Genomic DNA, 21,035 nt, shown 5'->3' with positions numbered 1-21,035 from the left:
CTCCAAATATGGCTATTAGAGGACAAGGCTGCAGGCCAAGATCTAGAATGTTAGAGTGCGTATTAAAAAAGGATGTCCAATACTCAGACAGCTTTGAACACTAATAAAACATGGCTGTGGTCTGCAGGAGTGAATGAACATCCATCACGTGTCATTTGTGTCTGGGAGGAATTTACATCTTTCTTTGGTGTAGTGAATTCTGTGCAAGACTTTGAACTGAATTAAACCTAACCGAGCACATGATGTGGAGTTAACCCTAAGAAGACCCTTGTCCCGCCGGTCGTCTGTAAAGCCTCGTCCCGCCGGTCGTCTGTAAAGCCTCGTCCCGCCGGTCGTCTGTAAAGCCTCCTCCCGCCGGTCGTCTGTAAAGCCTCCTCCCGCCGGTCGTCTGTAAAGCCTCGTCCCGCCAGTCGTCTGTAAAGCCTCCTCCCGCCAGTCATCTGTAAAGCCTCGTCCCGCCAGTCGTCTGTAAAGCCTCGTCCCGCCTCGTCCCGCCGGTCGTCTGTAAAGCCTCGTCCCGCCGGTCGTCTGTAAAGCCTCGTCCCGCCAGTCGTCTGTAAAGCCTCGTCCCGCCTCGTCCCGCCGGTCGTCTGTAAAGCCTCGTCCCGCCTCGTCCCGCCGGTCGTCTGTAAAGCCTCGTCCCGCCGGTCGTCTGTAAAGCCTCGTCCCGCCGGTCGTCTGTAAAGCCTCGTCCCGCCGGTCGTCTGTAAAGCCTCGTCCCGCCGGTCGTCTGTAAAGCCTCGTCCCGCCGGTCGTCTGTAAAGCCTCGTCCCGCCGGTCGTCTGTAAAGCCTCGTCCCGCCGGTCGTCTGTAAAGCCTCGTCCCGCCGGTCGTCTGTAAAGCCTCGTCCCGCCGGTCGTCTGTAAAGCCTCGTCCCGCCGGTCGTCTGTAAAGCCTCGTCCCGCCGGTCGTCTGTAAAGCCTCGTCCCGCCGGTCGTCTGTAAAGCCTCGTCCCGCCAGTCGTCTGTAAAGCCTCGTCCCGCCAGTCGTCTGTAAAGTCAAGTTTAGGTTCACTACCCCAGTCTGTCTTGATTTTGTTTATTGGAGAGGGTTCAGAGGACAGCATAATGTCATATAATCTAGAAATCAGACCGTGCTGACTCCACGGGAGGGACAAAATCTCCTCGAGCATCGTCTTGGGAGGCAGTTAATGAGAGTGAACAAAGTTACGGGCTTGAAAATAGCGGAAAAGATTATAATGAGCCAGATTAGATTTAGCAACGAGATCATTAAAGCCGATAAACTTCTCATCTAAAAATACATCTTTGAAACAAACCAAACCTCTCTCACGCCACAAAACAAAAGCCTGGTGGAGTTTGGAGGGTAAAAATAGGTGGTTGATACAGATGGGGCTTAGAAGAGAAGAGACAGAAAGTCTAAAATGTTGACCAAATTATCTCCAGATCTTAAAAGTAGAGCGCACAATGGGGTTTCCAGGATACTTTGAAAGACACAAGGACAGTGGGGCACAGGCAAGAGCAGAAAGGGAGGATGATTGGCAGGAGTGCACATCTTATAAGCACCAGTTGGTCCCTGGAGCATTACACCAGACCATAATCTTTTGAATATTGGCTGCCCAATAGTAAAGCAGTACATTTGGAAGTGCCAATCCTCCATCTTGTCTCCTTCTTTGAAGTATTGCTCTACGTATCCTAGGTGATTTGCCTGCCCAGATAAAATGACTGATGAGCCTATCAAACTTGGTAAAAAAAAAAAAAAGATTTTGGCAGAAAGATTGGAAGATGTTGAAAAAGGTATAGAAACCTAGGTAAAATGTTCATTTTAACAGATTGGATTCTGCCAGCTAATGAGAGAGGCAGACTATCCCAGCATTGTAATTCTACTTTAACTCGTATGACTAGGCTTGCAAAGTTAGTTTTATGGAGGGTAGCCAGAGAGTGTGTTATATTCACACCTAAATAATAGTAGACCATACATTGACACTTCTTCACCAGCTCGGTGGATTACAGTAAATGATGGAGATCATTTTAAGGCCAAGGAGAGCAGTTCTATCGCACTAGAAAAAAGGAGCGGGGACATAGGGCACCCTTGACGGGTCCCTCTGGAGAGGGGGAAGTATTTTGAATGTTGAGAGTTGGACGCTAGCCGTAGGAGCAGAATAGAGCAGACGTATCCATGATATGAAATTGGACCCAAAACCCAAATCTTAAAATAAATAATCCCACTCCACCCAGGCGAAAGCCTTCTCTGCATCAAGAGAAACAACAATTTCGGGGTCCGGAGAGAGTATAATGTTCAAAAGCCGGTGTACATTGGAAAACAGTTGTCGCCCTTTGATAAAACCCGTTTGACCATCAGATATGACATCCTGAAGGTTCCAACCGGCATGCTAGAACCTTAGCTAATAGTTTAACATCGGTGTTCAAAAGGGAAATGGGCCGATACCCCCTACATTCCACCGGATCTTAAGTATAAGTGAGATGGAGGCTTGAGTTAGCGTCGGGGGAGAGCCATGTGATAAGTCGGTGAACATATCTAATAATGTAATGGGACGAGTTAATCTGAGAATTTGTTTAAACAAATTGACTGGGAAGACATCAGGGCCTGGGGCCTTGTCATCAGGGCCTGGGGCCTTGTCATCAGGGCCTGGGGCCTTGCCATCACGGCCTGGGGCCTTGCCACTTTGCATTAACTTTAGACCCTTTATCTCATCTTGATGCAGAGGGTTGTCCAGAACTTTACTCATGTCCATATCAATGGATGGGATATCCACGTTCTCTAAAAAGTTGTCCATAGCCGTATTATCTGATGGGGGTTCAGCTTTGTAGTGGTTAGTTGAATTAATATTAGAGGATTCACTTGTAAGATTACGGGAAAAGTCCTGAGATAAGATGAGAGATAAGATGAGATGCTGACTGGCATTTAAGTTGTTGTGCCAATAGGCGGCTGGTCTTGTCACCATATTCGTAGTATGTCCCCCTTGTTCATTGCAACAGAAACTCTGCTTTATCAGTGGAAAGCAGATTAAATTGAGTTTGAAGTTTCAGCCTCTCTGCATATAATTCATGGGATGGTGAAGTTATATTGGCGGTCTATTGCTAGGATTGAGTCCACCAGTTCATTTTTACATTTTAGTCATTTAGCAGACGCTCTTATCCAGAGTGACTTACAGTTGTGAATGCATACATTTTTTTTCATTTTTTTTTCTCTCCGTACTGGTCCCCCATGGGAATCGAACCCACAACCCTGGCGTTGCAAACACCATGCTCTACCAACTGAGCCACACGGGACCAGTTCCTAACGTTTCAGTTTTCTTTGACATAATGTAAGAAATGATCTTTCCCCGTCATACAGCTTTGAAAGTCTCCCAAAGAAGGGCGAGGGAGGTGTCATAATTTTTATTCATTTGAATGAATTCATCTATGTTGGTCAAAATAAAGGCACAGAATTCTTTGTTCGACAACAGGGTCGTGTTAAATCTCCAAATCAACAGTTTTTTTTGCATTCGGTGTAAGAGCTAAGTCTTTCAAGTAGATTTTAAGTCAAAACTGTAACTCGGACACTCAGGAACATTCACTGTCTTCTTGGTAAGCAACTCCAGTATATATTTGGCCTTGTTTTAGGTTATTGTCCTGTTGACAGGTGAATTCATCTCCCAGTGTCTGTTGGAAACCAGGTTTTCCTCTAGGATTTTGCCTGTGCTTAGCGCCGTTCTGTAATTTTTTTTACAAGCATACCCATAACATGATGCAGCCACCACTATATGCTTGAAAATATGAAGAGTGGTACTCAGTGATGTATTGGATTTGCCCAAAACACTTTGTATTCAGGACAAAAAGTTAGTTGCTTTACCACATTTTTTTGCGGTGTTACTTTGGTGCCTTGTTGCAAACAGGATGCATGTTCTGGAACATTCCATCTTTTCACTACGATCTTTTGATGACTAACTGATCTTGAAGACTTGTGTTAGTGTAGCAGATGTGGATCTGTGGAACTGACTTCTCAGACTGAAGTGTCGCCCCTTACGCAGTTGAAGAAGGCCTTTTTAAATGGATGACGGATTGGTATGTTTTACAGGAGGGCGGTCACGTGTTTGAGGCACAAGTCCTAAGTTCGAGTCGTCATATGAGCTGAATCAGAGGGAAGCAGTATTTGCTAAGCAGACAGCGTGACGTCCTTTACAGTGGTGCCACTGGACTCGGAACTACAGTTGCGCTGTCAACCACTGGGGGCGCTGTGGAGTGAGCTTAGGAGGTGAATATAGCAGATGGGATGTGGGAAACTCACTCATCAGCCTGAAGTGTCACCCCTTGGAAGGAAGGCCTTTTTCAATAGCAGGGTGGGTTGGAACACTTCAGGATGAACTTGAAATTATGGTTTGTAAACTTGATACACAGACAATGAATGCAATATTTACCATATTAGAATGGAATATATATATATATACACTACCGTTCAAAAGTTTAGGGTCACTTAGAAATGGCCTTGCTTTCCATGAAAACATACATAAAATGAGTTGCAAAATGAATAGGAAATATAGTCAAGATGTTCACAAGGTTATAAATAATGATTTTTAATTGAAATAATAATTGTCCTTCAACTTTGCTTTCATCAAAGAATCCTCCATTTGCAGAAATTACAGCCTTGTAGCCCTTTGGCATTCTAGTTGTCAATTTGTTGAGGTAATCTGAAGAGATTTCACCCCATGCTTGCTGAAGCACCTCCCACAAATTGGATTGGCTTGATGGGCACTTCTTACGTACCATACGGTCAAGCTGCTCCCACAACAGTTCAATATAGAATACTTATTCAATACTTATTTATAATGACCACCTAGGAATAGTGGGTTAACTACCTTATTCAGGGGCAGAACAACAGATTTTTGCCTTGTCAGCTCGGGGATTCGATCCACCAACCTTTTGGTTACTAGTCCAACGCTCTAACCACTAGGCTACCTGCCTCCCCAATAGGGTTGAGATCCGGTGACTGTGCTGGCCACTCCATTATAGACAGAATACCAGCTGACTGCTTCTTCCCTAAATAGTTCTTGCATAGTTTGGAGCTGTGCTTTGGGTCATTGTCCTGTTGTAGGAGGAAATTGGCTCCAATTAAGCGTCGCCCACAGCGTATGGCATGCCGTTGTAGAATGGAGTGATAGCCTTCCTTCTTCAAGATCCATTTTACCCTGTACAAATCTCCCACTTTACCACCACCAAAGCACCCCCAGACCATCACATTGCCTCCACCATGATGACAGATGGCGTCAAGCACTCCTCCAGAATCTTTTCATTTTTTCTGCGTCTCACAAATGCTCTTCTTTCATTTACATTTACATTTAAGTCATTTAGCAGACGGTTTTATCCAGAGCGACTTACAGTAGTGAATGCATACATTTCATACATGGCTCCCCGTGGGAATCGAACCCACAACCCTGGCATTGCAAACACCATGCGTTGCAAACACCATGCTCTACCAACTGAGCTACAGATTCTTTGTGATACGAACACCACAAACTTATATTTGTCTGTCCATAACTTTTTTCCATTCTTCCTCTGTCCAGTGTCTGTGTTCTTTTGCCCATCTTAATATTTTATTTTTATTGGCCAGTCTGAGATATGGCTTTTTCTTTGCAACTCTGCCTAAAAGGACAGCATCCCGGAGTCGCCTCTTCACTGTTGACGTTGAGACTGGTGTTTTGCAGGTACTATTTAATGAAGCTGCCAGTTGAGGACTTGTGAGGCGTCTGTTTCTCTAACTAGACACACTAATGCACTTATCCTCTTGCTCAGTTGTGCACCGGGGCCTCCCACTCCTCTTTCTATTCTGGTTAGAGACAGTTTGTGCTGTTCTGTGAAGGGAGTAGTACACAGCGTTGTACCAGATCTTCAGTTTCTTGGCAATTTCTCGCATGGAATAGCCTTCATTTCTCAGAACAAGAATAGACTGATGAGTTTCAGAAGAAAGTTCTTTGTTTCTGGCCATTTTGAGCCTGTAATCGAACCCACAAATGCTGATGCTCCAGATACTCAACTAGTCTAAAGAAGGCCAGTTTTATTGCTTATTTAATCAGGACAACAGTTTTCAGCTGTGCTAACATAATTGCAAAAGGGTTTTCTAATGATCAATTGCCTTTTAAAATTATAAACATGGATTATCTAACACAACGTGCCATTGGAACACAGGAGTGATGGTTGCTGATAATGGGCCTCTGTACTCCTGTGTAGATATTCCCTTAAAAATCTGCTGTTTCCAGCTACAATAGTCATTTGAAACATTAACAATGTCTACACTGTATTTCTGATCAATTTGATGTTATTTTAAGGGACAATTTTTGTAACATTTTCTTTCAAAAACAAGGACATTTCTCAGTGACCCCAAACTTTTGAACGGTAGTGTAAATATTAGGATGGAGGCTCCATAGCTGTATGGATCTGTAACTACTACAGTGTAGTTTAGTAGGATGGAGGCTCCATAGCTGTATGGATCTGTAACTGCTACAGTGTGGTTTAGTAGGATGGAGGCTGTATGGATCTGTAACTACTACAGTGTAGTTTAGTAGGATGGAGGCTCCATAGCTGTATGGATCTGTAACTGCTACAGTGTGGTTTAGTAGGATGGAGGCTGTATGGATCTGTAACTACTACAGTGTAGTTTAGTAGGATGGAGGCTCCGTAGCTGTATGGATCTGTAACTGCTACAGTGTAGTTTAGTAGGATGGAGGCTGTATGGATCTGTAACTGCTACAGTGTACTTTAGTAGGATGGAGGCTGTATGGATCTGTAACTACTACAGTGTAGTTTAGTAGGATGGAGGCTCCATAGCTGTATGGATCTGTAACTACTACAGTGTAGTTTAATAGGATGGAGGCTCCATAGCTGTATGGATCTGTAAGTTGAGAGCCGTCTCCATTGTCCTTTCTGTTTCCCGGAAGGCAGAATGCCTCCTAGTTGAGAGCCGTCTCCATAAACAGAATACATGTTTTGGAATATTTGTATTCTTCTTTTTAGTCAGTCAATTAGGTTAATATTGTGGAGTAACTATCTTCAGTTTTCTCCTATCACTGCCATTAAACTCTGTAACTGTTTCACCATTGGCCTCATGATGAAATCCCAGAAGGGTTTCTTTCCTCTCCGGTAACTGAGTTAGGAAGGATGCCTGTTTCTTTAATGACTGGGTGTATTGATGCACCAAAATGTAATTAATAACTTCACCATGCTCAAAAGGATATTCAATGTCTGCTTTTTATTGTAAGGCATTGGAAAACCTCCCTGCTGGACTGAGGGACATTACAGATAATTGTATGTGTGGGGTACAGAGATGAGGTAGTCGTTCAAAATCATGTTAAACAAACTGTGAGCTTTCTAATGTCAAAATAAGTTTGTTTCTCACCAAATATGGAATTTTAAGCAACTACCTTCATTTACTACTCCTCTTATGACTGGTATGTCGAACAAATGTCTATCCAGCACCTCCAAATGTTATTTGGCACATGCTTGGTAAACAACCGGTGTAGACTAACAGTGAAATGTTGACTTACCGGCCTTTCCCAACAATGCAGAGAGAGAGAGAGAAATTATAGCACGAGGAATTATACACAATGAGTAGTTTAACGATAACTTGTAACGATAACAATCACTCATTACTAACACGAACAGGTCAGAAGTCTACAACAGCTCAATAGATTGGAGGTTCCTTTTTTGGAAGAACATCCCAACAATAACAGGAGTAAATAAAGGCAGTTGCTCAGCTAGAACTGGTTGAAGAACAGCTCAGCATAAATCCCTCTCTGTCCCTGTATATCCCTGTTCATTGATCAGCCATCTGGCTTGTGACTGGAGAGGACAGTCACACTAAAACATTATGGCAGTTTGTGTGAGCTGTCATTAGATGACAACATCTACATTTAACTCTTCAACCATCCTCTGTCTATAGTAAGGTTGCAAAGGGTCGGAAACTTTCCGGTAAATTTAGGGAATTTTGCTTAAATTCAGCTAAGAGTTAGCTTATAACAGTGAACCTTTTTGTGGGATACACAAGGCAATTCTAGGTGTTGTGGCATATTTTGGTTAAACTATCCACAATTCAATGGAACTGCAACCCTCTTCTTCCATCACATGTACAGCTGATTCTCAAGATCTTGCACACTAATGAGATGCTGTAGAGCCCACACTACTACACTGTCTGAGCCAAGGACTACATGCTTTCTGGTAAGTTTTGATTACAATACTGGGTGGGGTGAATATATTTTATTTGACATTCTTTTTTGTTAAATAATAGCCTACAGCAAAGTGTGTTTAAATCCTTCCTAACTTGTTAACAATTTCTGCTAGTTAGTTTTTGCTACCATGTGGGTTTTAGCTTGCATGAGCCTGCTAACTGAGGAGTGTTAATTCACCTGTTTCCATCTGTTTCATTTTAAAACATTTATCTTACAAAATAGTTGTTTAATCTAACGGCTCTAACTATTTATCTGTACATGGAATGGTATTTTTTTTATACATTTTTTACTAATCTTTTTCTAATCTTTACAGGAAAATGCCACGGGCACTATCTGATGGGTGGAGACATTTCACTGCAGCTAATGTAGAAGGAAAAGCTGTGTAGATTTGCAAATACTGAGCCAAATCATATGTGAAGAATGCAACAAAGATGCAGAATCATCTGGCCAAGTGCATAAAGTTCCCTCAGCACTCACAACAAGCAACCTCTGACTAAAGTCCCTCTACTTCTATTGGAGGTGAAATTATGAATCAGACACCTTATCGATAGCAACAGCTCATGGTCCTCCTGGAATCAGAAGTGTTTTTTTACTCAATGGAGGAACATAGTCAGAGAAATGCTGATGAATGTCTTGCTCGAGCTGTGAATGCAACTGGTTCACCTCTGATGCTCACAGGCAATGTGTATTAGAAGAGATTTCTGAATGTTCTTGGCACAGCATACACCCCTCCAACCAGACATGCTTTATCTAATAATTTTGCTGGATGCAGAGTTCAACAGAGTTCAAGTGAAGGTCAAGCAAATCATAGAGAAAGCAGACTGCATTGCAATCATCTCTGATGGGCGGTCGAATGTTCGTGGGCAAGGAATAATTAACTACACATCATCTCCACCTCTCAACCAGTATTCTACAAGAGCACAGACACAAGGGACAACAGACACACCGGTCTCTACATTGCAGATGAGCTGAAGGCAGTCATCAATGACCTTGGACCACAGAAGGTATTTGCACTGTTGACAGACAATGCTGCGAACATGAAGGCTGCTTGGTCTAAAGTGGAGGAGTCCTACCCTCACATCACACCCATTGGCTGTGCTGCTCATGCATTGAATCTGCTCCTCAAGGACATCATGACACTGAAAACAATGGATATGCTCTACAAGAGAGCCAATGGAAATGGTTAGGTATGTGAAGGGTCATCAAGTTATAGCAGCAATCTACCTCACCAAGCAAAGCGAGAAGAATAAGATCACTACATTGAAGCTGCCCAGCAAGCTTCAATGTAGTGGGCTGGTGTTATCATGTTTGACAGTCTCCTGGAGGGGAAGGAGTCTCTCCAAGAAATGGCCATATCACAGTCTGCCGATATGGACAGCCCCATCAAGAGGATCCTCCTGGATGATGTATTTTGGGAGAGAGTGGTAAGCAGCCTGAAACTCCTGAAACCTGTAGCAGTAGCCATTGCACGGATTGAGGGAGACAATGCCATCCTGTCTGATGTTCAGACTCTGCTTGCAGATGTAAGAGAAGAAATCCGTACAGCCCTGCCCACTTCACTATTGCTCCAAGCAGAGGAAACTGCAGTTATGAAATGCATCAAAAAGCGTGAAGACTTTTACCTGAAGCCCATACACGCTGCAGTGTACATGTTGGACCCCAAGTACAGTTGTGGCCAAAAGTTTTGAGAATGACTATTAATTTTCACAGTCTGCTGCCTCAGTTTGTATGATGGCAATTTGCATATACTCCAGAATGTTATGAAGAGTGATCAGATGAATTTCAATTAATTGCAAAGTCTCTCTTTGCCATGCAAATGAACTGAATCCCCCAAAAACATTTCCACTGCATTTAAGCCCTGCCACAAAAGGACCAGCTGACATCATGTCAGTGATTCTCTCGTTAATAATAATAGCAAAACGCAATAGCCGTAGGTCGCGTGGCGAAGTCCGCCAGGGGAAAACACCTTCCCAAAATAAGCGCACTGAAAAAAAAGCGCACGGGGCGCAGCCCGGCAATATAATGGACAATAACAGTTTACAATCGCAACTGTCCTGAGTGGACAATCCCGCACGAGAACCCCAACTGAAAATACACACTAAATAACCCCCCACTAATGACAAACACAAAACAGGTGCGGGATAGACAGACAAAACCAAACGACACAGAAACAACGATCGGTGGCAGCTAATAGGCCGGCGACGACGACCGCCGAGCGCCTCCCGACCGAGGAGGGGCGCCACCTTCGTTAGAGACTGTGACAGTACCCCTCCGACGCCGGCCTCGGGGACGGCCCGGAGGGCGAGGCGCCGGCCGATCCGGACGGCGACGGTGGAATTCTTGTAGCACAGGTTAACACAGGTGTGAGTGTTGATGAGGACAAGGCTGGAGATCACTCTGTCATGCTGATTGAGTTCGAATAACAGACTGGAAGCTTCAAAAGGAGGGTGGTGCTTGGAATCATTGTTCTTCCTCTGTCAGCCATGGTTACCTGCAAGGAAAGACGTGCCGTCATCATTGCTTTGCACAAAAAGGGCTTCACAGGCAAGGATATTGCTGCCAGTAAGATTGCACCTAAATCAACCATTTATCGGATCATCAAGAACTTCTAGGAGAGCGGTTCAATTGTGGTGAAGAAGGCTTCAGTGCGCCCAAGAAAGTCCAGCAAGCAACCAGGACGTCTCCTAATGTTGATTCAGCTGTGGGATCGGGGCACCACCAGTACAGAGCTTGCTCAGGAATGGCAGCAGGGCAGGTGTGAGTGCATCTGCACGCACAGTGAGGCTAAGACTTTTGGAGGATGGCCTGGTGTCAAGAAGGGCAGCAAAGAAGCCTCTTCTCTCCAGGAAAACATCAGGGACAGACTGATATTCTGCAAAAGGTACAGGGATTGGACTGCTGAGGACTGGGGTAAAGTCATTTTCTCTGATGAATCCCCTTTCCGATTGTTTGGGCATCCGGAAAAAACCTTATCTGGAGAAGACAAGGTGAGCGCTACCATCAGTCCTGTGTCATGCCAACAGTAAAGCATCCTAAGACCATTCATGTGTGGGGTTGCTTCTCAGCCAAGGGAGTGGGCTCACTCACAATTTTGCCTAAGAACACAACCATGAATAAAGAATGGTACCAACACATCCTTCGAGAGCAACTTCTCCCAACCATCCAGGAACAGTTTGGTGACGAACAATGCCTTTTCCAGCATGATGGAGCACATTGCCCTAAGGCAAAAGTGATAACTAAGTGGCTCGGGGAACAAAACATTGATATTTTGGGTCCATGGCCAGGAAACTCCCCAGACCTTAATCCCATTGAGAACTTGTGGTCAATCCTCAAGAGGCGGGTGGACAAACAAAAACCCACAAATTCTGACAAACTTCAAGCATTGATTATGCAAGAATGGGCTGCCATCAGTCAGGATGTGGCCCAGAAGTTAATTGACAGCATGCCAGGGCAGATTGCAGAGGTCTTGAAAAAGAAGGGTCAACACTGCAAATATTGACTCTTTGCATCAACTTCATGTAATTGTCAATAAAAGCCTTTGATACTTATGAAATGCCTGTAATTATACTTCAGTATTCCATAGTAACATCTGACAAAAATATCTAAAGACACTGAGGCAGCAGACTTTGTGAAAATTAATATTTGTGTCATTCTCAAAACTTTTGGCCACGACTGTATGCTGGCAAGAGCATCCTGTCTGGTGCAGAGATCAGCAAGGCCTATGGTGTCATCACTACCGTCACTACCGTGTCTCGCCATATTGTCCTCATCCAGGCCAAGGTTCTTGGCAATCTGGCGAAGTACATTTCCAAGCAAGGACTTTGGGATGGAGACGCAATATGCAGTCGTGCCAACATATCTCATCAGCCACCTGGTGGAAGTTACTTTGTGGATCTGAGGCTCTTTCCCCTGTTGCCTCCATCATCATCATCCTCCAAATCCCACCAACATCAGCCGCCTCAGAGCGCAACTGGTCCTTGTTTGGGAACACACACACCAAAGCACGCAACAGGCTGACCAATACAAGGATTGAAACATTGGTGGCCATCCGGGCAAATTTGAGGCTTTTTGAGCCTGACAACGAGCCAACCTCAACAAGGTTGGAAAGTGACAGTGAAGATGAGGCCTCAGAGTCTGATGTTCAAGAGGGGGACATTGAGGAGGTCCAGGGAGAAGACATGGAAGCCTGAGAGGAAGACAACCAAAGCTTTAGTTTCTAGACTATCATTTAACAGATGTATGTTGAAAACGTTTCTAGGAGATGAGATGGATCATTGGAGATCAATATTCCCTTTTGTTGTTCAGTGAAATCATCCCATGTGAAGAGTCAACTCATTTAATTCAAGTTCAATTCATAACAATTTTTTTTTTTTATTTCTATTAGAATGATTGAATCATTTGCGATTTATTTCTAATTATGATAAGGTAAAAGGTTTATGTTTCTGTCTCCATATGATATGGTAAATATATCCAATGCAAAAAAAAACCCATCTACATTTAAATGGTATTAATTTGCATATATTTGCATATATTTCCGTTAATTCCCACGGAAAGTTTCCACCTCTGAATATTTCCCAAAATGTGCAACCCTAGTCTATAGTGCAGTCAGATGGTTAGTCACTGGTTGGTGCTGCACTCAGTCCAACTGATGAGATATGCTTTACTTTTACCTCCTAGAGGATGAATGGCTGATCTTGTGACAGGATGAATGGCTGATCTTGGGACTGGATCAATGGCTGATCTTGGGACTGGATAAATGGCTGATCTTGGGACTGGATGAATGGCTGATCTTGGGACTGGATGAATGGCTGATCTTGTGACAGGATGAATGGCTGATCTTGGGACTGGATGAATGGCTGATCTTGTGACAGGATGAATGGCTGATCTTGGGACTGGATCAATGGCTGATCTTGGGACTGGATGAATGGCTGATCTTGGGACTGGATGAATGGCTGATCTTGTGACTGGATGAATGGCTGCTCTTGTGACTGGATGAATGGCTGTGTTGTCAGGTGTGACTGTAATAGGTGTACAGTAAGGTGAGGCGATGGCCTTTAATCTCTAACCTCTCTTCTCTCTCTCCTATTGGTTGACTGATCTGTCCTCTCCTATAGGCTAACCTCTGACCCTTTCTCGCTCTCCTATTGGCCTACTGTTCTGACCTTTGACCTCTCTTCTCTCCTATAGGCTGACGGGTCCCTCAGGGTTCCTGACAGACGGACCAGGGAACTACAAGTACAAGACCAAATGCACCTGGCTCATTGAGGGAACGTCAGTATAACTATAGACTAACAGCACAACAACAACATGCCTCCACCTCTGCACAATGTCACTGAAAGATAGGCCCAATCTACAGTCAGTGTCAGTTTATTAGGTACACCACCCTGTTCACCCAAATGGTTTGCTCCTACAGACGGTTAGTCACGTGGCCGTGTCTTGCTATATGAAGCAGGCAGACGGGCATCAAGGCATTCAGTTACTGTTCCATTGAACGTTAGAATGAGCAAAACAAGTGGCCTAAGCGACTTTGAGCGTCGGTATGATAGTCGGTGCCAGGCGCGCCTGTTCCACTATCTCAGAAATGGCCTCCTGGGATTTTCACTCACGACACTGTCCAGGGTTTACAGAGAATGGTGTGACAAACAAAAAACATCCAGTCAGCGGTAGTCCTGTGTGCAAAAACAGCTTGTTGATGAGAGAAGTCAAAGGAGAATGGCAAGAATCGTGCAAGATAACGACCGGGCCACAACCGGGCCACAACCAGGCCACAACCAGGCCACGACCAGGCCACAACCGGGCCACAACCAGGCCACGACCGGGCCACAACCCGGGCCACAAACAGACGAATAACGGTGCAGTACAACAGTGGTGTGGAGAACGGCATCTTGGAACACAACTCTTCGGTCCTTGTCACGGATTGGCTATTGCAGCAGACGACCAAACCGGGTTCCGCTCCTATCAGTTAGAAGAAGCTGCTCCATTGGGCCGTCACCAACACTGGACAACTGAGGAGTGGCAAACCGTCACCTGGTCCCAGGAATCCTGGTACCTGTTGCGGCATGCTGATGGCAGAGTCAGGATATGGCCCCATCCTGCCTGGTGTCCACGGTACAGGCTGGTGGTGTAATGCTGTGGAGAATATCTTTCTGGCACACATTAGGTCCCTTCATACCAATTGAGCAACATTTCCATCCCTGAACAAATCAGGCTGTTCTGGAGGTAAAGGGGGTGGCCGACACAGTACTGTTCTGGAGGCAAAGGGGGTGGCCTGACCCGGTACTGTTCTGGAGGCAAAGGGGGTGGCCTGACCCAGTACTGTTCTGGAGGCAAAGGGGGTGGCCTGACCCGGTACTGTTCTGGAGGCAAAGGGGGTGGCCGACCCGGTACTGTTCTGGAGGCAAAGGGGGTGGCCGACCCGGTACTGTTCTGGAGGCAAAGGGGGTGGCCGACCCAGTGTAGAGTGAGTGTACCTAATAAACTGGCCACTGAGTGTGTATTGCCAAGCTTCTCTTAAAGATCAACCAATAATATGTTGCTATTTATGAATTGAAAGTTATACCAAGTCATAAGCTAAGCTTCATAATATTCAATGATTTTTGTTTTAAATGGTTTTGCTGTTTCATTCTCTATGCAAATAGAGATTCTTCATTTACATGAAGCGTGTTATCGTGCACCGGGTTATCGGGCACCGGGTTATCGTGTTATCGGGCACCGGGTTATCGTGTTATCGGGCACCGGGTTATCGGGCACCGGGTTATCGGGCACCGGGTTATCGTGTTATCGGGCACCGGGTTATCGTGTTATCGGGCACCGGGTTATCGGGCACCGGGTTATCGTGTTATCGGGCACCGGGTTATCGGGCACCCGGTTATCGGGCACCGGGTTATCGGGCACCGGGTTATCGGGCACCGGGTTATCGGGCACCCGGTTATCGGGCACCGGGTTATCGGGCACCGGGTTATCGGGCACCGGGTTATCGGGCACCCGGTTATCGGGCACACAGCTATCAGCGCTTTATCCCACTAGTTCATCTTCTGAATCCAAATCACAAGAATGTTGAGAAAAACAAAGTGATGAACTGGAATTTAATAATAATAATTGAATCATCCATGTAGACATCATTCTGCTGTGGGACTCTTAGAAGAGCAGCTAGCTAATGAAGTGAGGACAATCCATTGCCTGTGTTCCGAATGGCTTCCTATTTAGTGCACTACTTTTGACCAGGACCCATAGGGCTCTAATAGGGCACTTTGACCAGGACCCATAGGGCTCTAATAGGGCGCTTTGACCAGGACCCATAGGGCTCTAATAGGGTGCTTTGACCAGGACCCATAGGGCTCTAATAGGGCGCTTTGACCAGGACCCATAGGGCTCTAATAGGGCGCTTTGACCAGGACCCATAGGGCTCTAATAGGGAGCTTTGACCAGGACCCATAGGGCTCTTTGACCAGGACCCATAGGGCTCTAATAGGGCTCTTTGACCAGGACCCATAGGGCTCTAATAGGGCTCTAATAGGGCGCTTTGACCAGGACCCATAGGGCTCTAATAGGGAGCTTTGACCAGGACCCATAGGGCTCTAATAGGGAGCTTTGACCAGGACCCATAGGGCTCTAATAGGGAGCTTTGACCAGGACCCATAGGAATCTAATAGGGAGCTTTGACCAGGACCCATAGGGCTCTAATAGGGCTCTTTGACCAGGACCCATAGGGCTCTAATAGGGTGCTTTGACCAGGACCCATAGGGCTCTAATAGGGCGCTTTGACCAGGACCCATAGGGCTCTAATAGGGAGCTTTGACCAGGACCCATAGGGCTCTAATAGGGAGCTTTGACCAGGACCCATAGGGCTCTAATAGGGAGCTTTGACCAGGACCCATAGGGCTCTAATAGGGCTCTTTGACCAGGACCCATAGGGCTCTAATAGGGCTCTTTGAACAGGACCCATAGGGCTCTAATAGGGCTCTAATAGGGCACTTTGACCAGGACCCATAGGGCTCTAATAGGGAGCTTTGACCAGGACCCATAGGGCTCTAATAAGGAGCTTTGACCAGGACCCATAGGGCTCTAATAGGGAGCTTTGACCAGGACCCATAGGGCTCTAATAGGGCTCTTTGACCAGGACCCATAGGGCTCTAATAGGGCTCTTTGACCAGGACCCATAGGGCTCTAATAGGCAGGACCCATAGGGCTCTAATAGGGCTCTAATAGGGCGCTTTGACCAGGACCCATAGGGCTCTAATAGGGAGCTTTGACCAGGACCCATAGGGCTCTAATAAGGAGCTTTGACCAGGACCCATAGGGCTCTAATAGGGCTCTTTGACCAGGACCCATAGGGCTCTAATAGGGCTCTTTGACCAGGACCCATAGGGCTCTAATAGGGCTCTAATAGGGCGCTTTGACCAGGACCTATAGAGCTCTAATAGGGCGCTTTGACCAGGACCCATAGGGCTCTAATAGGGCGCTTTGACCAGGACCCATAGGGCTCTAATAGGGCTCTTTGACCAGGACCCATAGGGCTCTAATAGGGCTCTTTGACCAGGACCCATAGGGCTCTAATAGGGCTCTTTGACCAGGACCCATAGGGCTCTAATAGGGCTCTTTGACCAGGACCCGTAGGGCTCTAATAGGGCTCTCTGACCAGGACCCATAGGGCTCTAATAGGGCACTTTGACCAGGACCCATAGGGCTCTAATAGGGCACTTTGACCAGGACCCATAGGGCTCTAATAGGGCACTTTGACCAGGACCCATAGGGCTCTAATAGGGTTCTTTGACCAGGACCCATAGGGCTCTAATAGGGCTCTGACCAGGACCCATAGGGCTCTAATAGGGCATTTTGACCAAGACCCATAGGGCTCTAATAGGGCACTTTGACCAGGACCCGTAGGGCTCTTTGACCAGGACCCATAGGGCTCTTTGACCAGGACCCATAGGGTTCTAATAGGGCTCTCTGACCAGGACCCATAGGGCTCTAATAGGGCACTTTGACCAGGACCCATAGGGCTCTTTGACCGGGACCCATAGGGCTCTGACCAGGACCCATAGGGCTCTAATAGGGCTCTTTGACCAGGACCCATAGGGCTCTAATAGGGCTCTGACCAGGACCCATAGGGCTCTAATAGGGCATTTTGACCAAGACCCATAGGGCTCTAATAGGGCACTTTGACCAGGACCCATAGGGCTCTTTGACCAGGACCCATAGGGCTCTAATAGGGCTCTTTGACCAGGACCCATAGGGCTCTAATAGGGCTCTTTGACCAGGACCCGTAGGGCTCTAATAGGGCTCTCTGACCAGGACCCATAGGGCTCTAATAAGGCACTTTGACCAGGACCCATAGGGCTCTAATAGGGCACTTTGACCAGGACCCATAGGGCTCTTTGACCAGGACCCGTAGGGCTCTAGTAGGGCTCTTTGACCAGGACCCATAGGGCTCTAATAGGGCACTTTGACCAGGACCCATAGGGCTCTAATAGGGCTCTTTGACCAGGACCCATAGGGCTCTAATAGGGCTCTTTGACCAGGACCCATAGGGTCAGTGTAACAGTATAGCTTCCGTCCCTCTCCTCGCTCCTACCTGGGCTCGAACCAGGAACACATCGACAACAGCCACCCTCGAAGCATCGTTACCCATGCAGAGGAAGGGAAACAACTACTCCAAGTCTCAGAGCGAGTGACGTTTGAAACGCTATTAGCGCGCACCCGCTAACTAGCTAGCCATTTCACATCGGTTACACCAGCCTAATCTTGGGAGTTGACAGGCTTGAAGTCATAAACAGCGCAATGCATTGCGAAGGGCTGTTTGAATGAATGCTTACGAGCCTGCTGCTGCCTAACATCGCTCAGTCAGACTGCTCTATCAAATCATAGACTTCATTATAACATAATAACACACAGAAATACGAGCCTTAGGTCATTAATATGGTCGAATCCGGAAACTATCATCTCGAAAACAAAACGTTTTTCCTGTCAGTGAAATACGGAACCGTTCCGTATTTTATCTAACGAGTGGCATCCCTCGTTAGTCTAAATATTCCTGTTACATTGCACAACCTTCAATGTTATGTCATAATTACGTAAAATTCTGGCAAATTAGTTCGCAACGAGCCAGGCGGCCCAAACTGTTGCATATACCCTGACTCTTGAGTGCAATGAATGCAAAATGACACAATTTCACCTGGTTAATATTGCCTGCTAACCTGGATTTCTTTTAGCTAAATATGCAGGTTTAAAAATATATACTTCTGTGTATTGATTTTAAGAATTGATGTTTATGGTTAGGTACAGTCGTGCAACGATTGTGCTTTTTTCGCAAATGCGCTTTTGTTAAATCATCCCCGTTTGGCGAAGTCGGCTGTCTTTGTTAGGAAGAAATAGTCTTCACAGTTCGCAACGAGCCAGGCGGCCCAAACTGCTGCATATACCCTGACTCTGTTTGCAAGAGAAGTGACACATTTTCCCTAGTTAAATGAAATTCATGTTAGCAGGCAATATTAACTAAATATGCAGGTTTAAAAATATATACTTGTGTATTGATTTTAAGAAAGGCATTGATGTTTATGGTTGGAGCAACGTGTACCTAAGCGATTATATGCAACGCAGGACAGGCTAGATAAACTAGTAATATCATCAACCATGTGTAGTTAGCTAGTGATTATGATTGATTGATTGTTTTTTATAAGATAAGTTTAATGCTAGCTAGCAACTTACCTTGGCTTCTTACTGCATTCGCGTAACAGGCAGGCTCCTCGTGGAGTGCAATGTAAAGCAGGTGGTTAGAGCGTTGGACTAGTTAACCGTAAGGTTGCAAGATTGAATCCCCGAGCTGACAAGGTAAAAATCTGTCGTTCTGCCCCTGAACAAGGCAGTTAACCCACCGTTCCCTGGTAGGTCGTCATTGTAAATAAGAATGTGTTCATAACTGACTTTCCCAGTTAAATAAAGGTATAAAAAAAAACATCGGCCAAATCGGCGTCCACAAATACAAATTTCCGATTGTTATGAAGTCTTGAAATTGGCCCTAATTAATCGGCCATTCCGATTAATCGGTCGACCTCTAGTGCATTCTGGGATTCAGCCAATACCTTTTTCAACACCATCCTCAAACTGAACTTCAACCATATCCATGTTTATCTTAAGTGTCTCCTTGACCTGAGGTTATCCATGTTTAGTTAAACTAAAGGCTAATAATTTTTCTCCAACCTAAGGCCTGACTGTATTCTGTCTCTGTCCTGCAGGCCCAACAGCATCCTCAGACTGAGGTTGGACCACTTTGCTACAGAGTGCAGCTGGGACCACCTGTATGTGTATGATGGTGACTCTATCTACACTCCTCTACTGGCTGCCTTCAGGTGGGTACAGGGAGGGTGGTGGTCCACCTGTATGTGTAGGTATGATTGTAGGTGTTGTGATTTGTAGGTAGTGGTGGTGGTGGTTTTAGGTGGTTGTGGTGATTGTAGGTGGTGGTTTTAGGTGGTTGTGGTGATTGTAGGTGATTGTAGGTGGTGGTGGTGATTGGAGGTGGTGGTAGTTATTTGTGGTGGTGCTGGTGGTTGTAGGTGGTGGTTGTAGGTGGTGGTGGTGGTGGTTGTGATGATTGTAGGTGGTGGTGGTGGTTGTAGGTGGTGGTGGTGGTTGTAGGTGGTGGTGGGTGGTGGTGGTGGTTGTAGGTGGTGGTGGTGGTGGTTGTTGTAGGTGGTAGTGGTGGTGGTTGTAGGTGGTAGTGGTGGTGGTTGTAGGTGGTGGTGGTGGTTGGTGGTGGTTGTAGGTGGTGGTGGTTGTAGGTGGTGGTGGTGTAGGTGGTGGTGGTTGTAGGTGGTGGTGGTGGTTGTAGGTGGTGGTGGTGGTTGTAGGTGGTGGTGGTGGTTGTAGGTGGTGGTGGTGGTTGTAGGTGGTGGTGGTGGTTGTAGGTGGTGGTGGTGGTTGTAGGTGGTGGTGTGGTGGTTGTAGGTGGTGGTGGTGGTTGTAGGTGGTGGGTGGTGGTTGTAGGTGGTGGTGGTGATTGTAGGTGGTGGTGGTGATTGTAGGTGGTGGTGGTGGTGGTTGTAATTGTAGGTGGTGGTGGTGGTAATTGTAGGTGGTGGTGGTGGTGGTTGTAGGTGGTGGTGGTGGTGGTTGTAGGTGGTGGTGGTGGTTGTAGGTGGTGGTGGTGGTGGTGGTAATTGTAGGTGGTGGTGGTGGTTGTAGGTGGTGGTGGTGGTTGTAGGTGGTGGTGGTGGTGTAGGTGGTGGTGGTTGTAGGTTGTAGGTGGTGGTGATTGTAGGTTGTAGGTGGTGGTGGTTGTGGTTGTAGGTGGTGGTGGTGGTTGTAGGTGGTGGTGGTGGTTGTAGGTGGTGGTGGTGGTTGTAGGTGGTGGTGGTGGTGGTTGTAGGTGGTGGTGGTGGTGGTTGTAGGTGGTGGTGGTGGTGGTTGTAGGTGGTGGTGGTGGTTGTAGGTGGTGGTGGTGGTGGTTGTAGGTGGTGGTGGTGGTTGTAGGTGGTGGTGGTGATTGTAGGTGGTGGTGGTGATTGTAGGTGGTGGTGGTGGTGGTTGTAATTGTAGGTGGTGGTGGTGGTAATTGTAGGTGGTGGTGGTGGTGGTTTGTAGGTGGTGGTGGTTGTAGGTGGTGGTGGTGGTTGTAGGTGGTGGTGGTGGTGGTGGTAATTGTAGGTGGTGGTGGTGGTTGTAGGTGGTGGTGGTGGTTGTAGGTGGTGGTGGTGATTGTAGGTGGTGGTGGTTGTAGGTGCTGGTGGTGGTTGTAGGTGCTGGTGGTGGTTGTAGGTGCTGGTGGTGGTGGTTGTAGGTGGTGGTGGTGATTGTAGGTGGTGGTGGTGGTGGTGGTGGTTGTAATTGTAGGTGGTGGTGGTGGTAATTGTAGGTG

At 46.4% G+C, this 21,035-nt stretch overlaps 1 protein-coding gene across 6 annotated transcripts in view; it reads left to right on the top strand.

Annotated features, from left to right (window-relative positions):
* LOC115173051 (attractin) overlaps positions 1–21,035 on the top strand; it is a 184,580-nt gene that overhangs the window by 4,313 nt on the left and 159,232 nt on the right. For all 6 annotated transcript variants that reach the window (XM_029731038.1, XM_029731036.1, XM_029731035.1 and 3 more), the window contains exons 2-3: positions 13,367–13,450; positions 19,414–19,527. In XM_029731038.1, the coding sequence (XP_029586898.1) occupies positions 13,367–13,450; positions 19,414–19,527 (198 nt within the window). The remainder of the gene's footprint in view (positions 1–13,366; positions 13,451–19,413; positions 19,528–21,035) is intronic.

Source organism: Salmo trutta, chromosome 33 (genome assembly GCF_901001165.1).
Source record: "Salmo trutta chromosome 33, fSalTru1.1, whole genome shotgun sequence".
NCBI classification, from domain to species: domain Eukaryota; kingdom Metazoa; phylum Chordata; class Actinopteri; order Salmoniformes; family Salmonidae; genus Salmo; species Salmo trutta.
The sequence above is the reverse complement of the archived record's forward strand: the minus strand, read 5'-3'. Positions and strand labels throughout refer to the sequence as shown.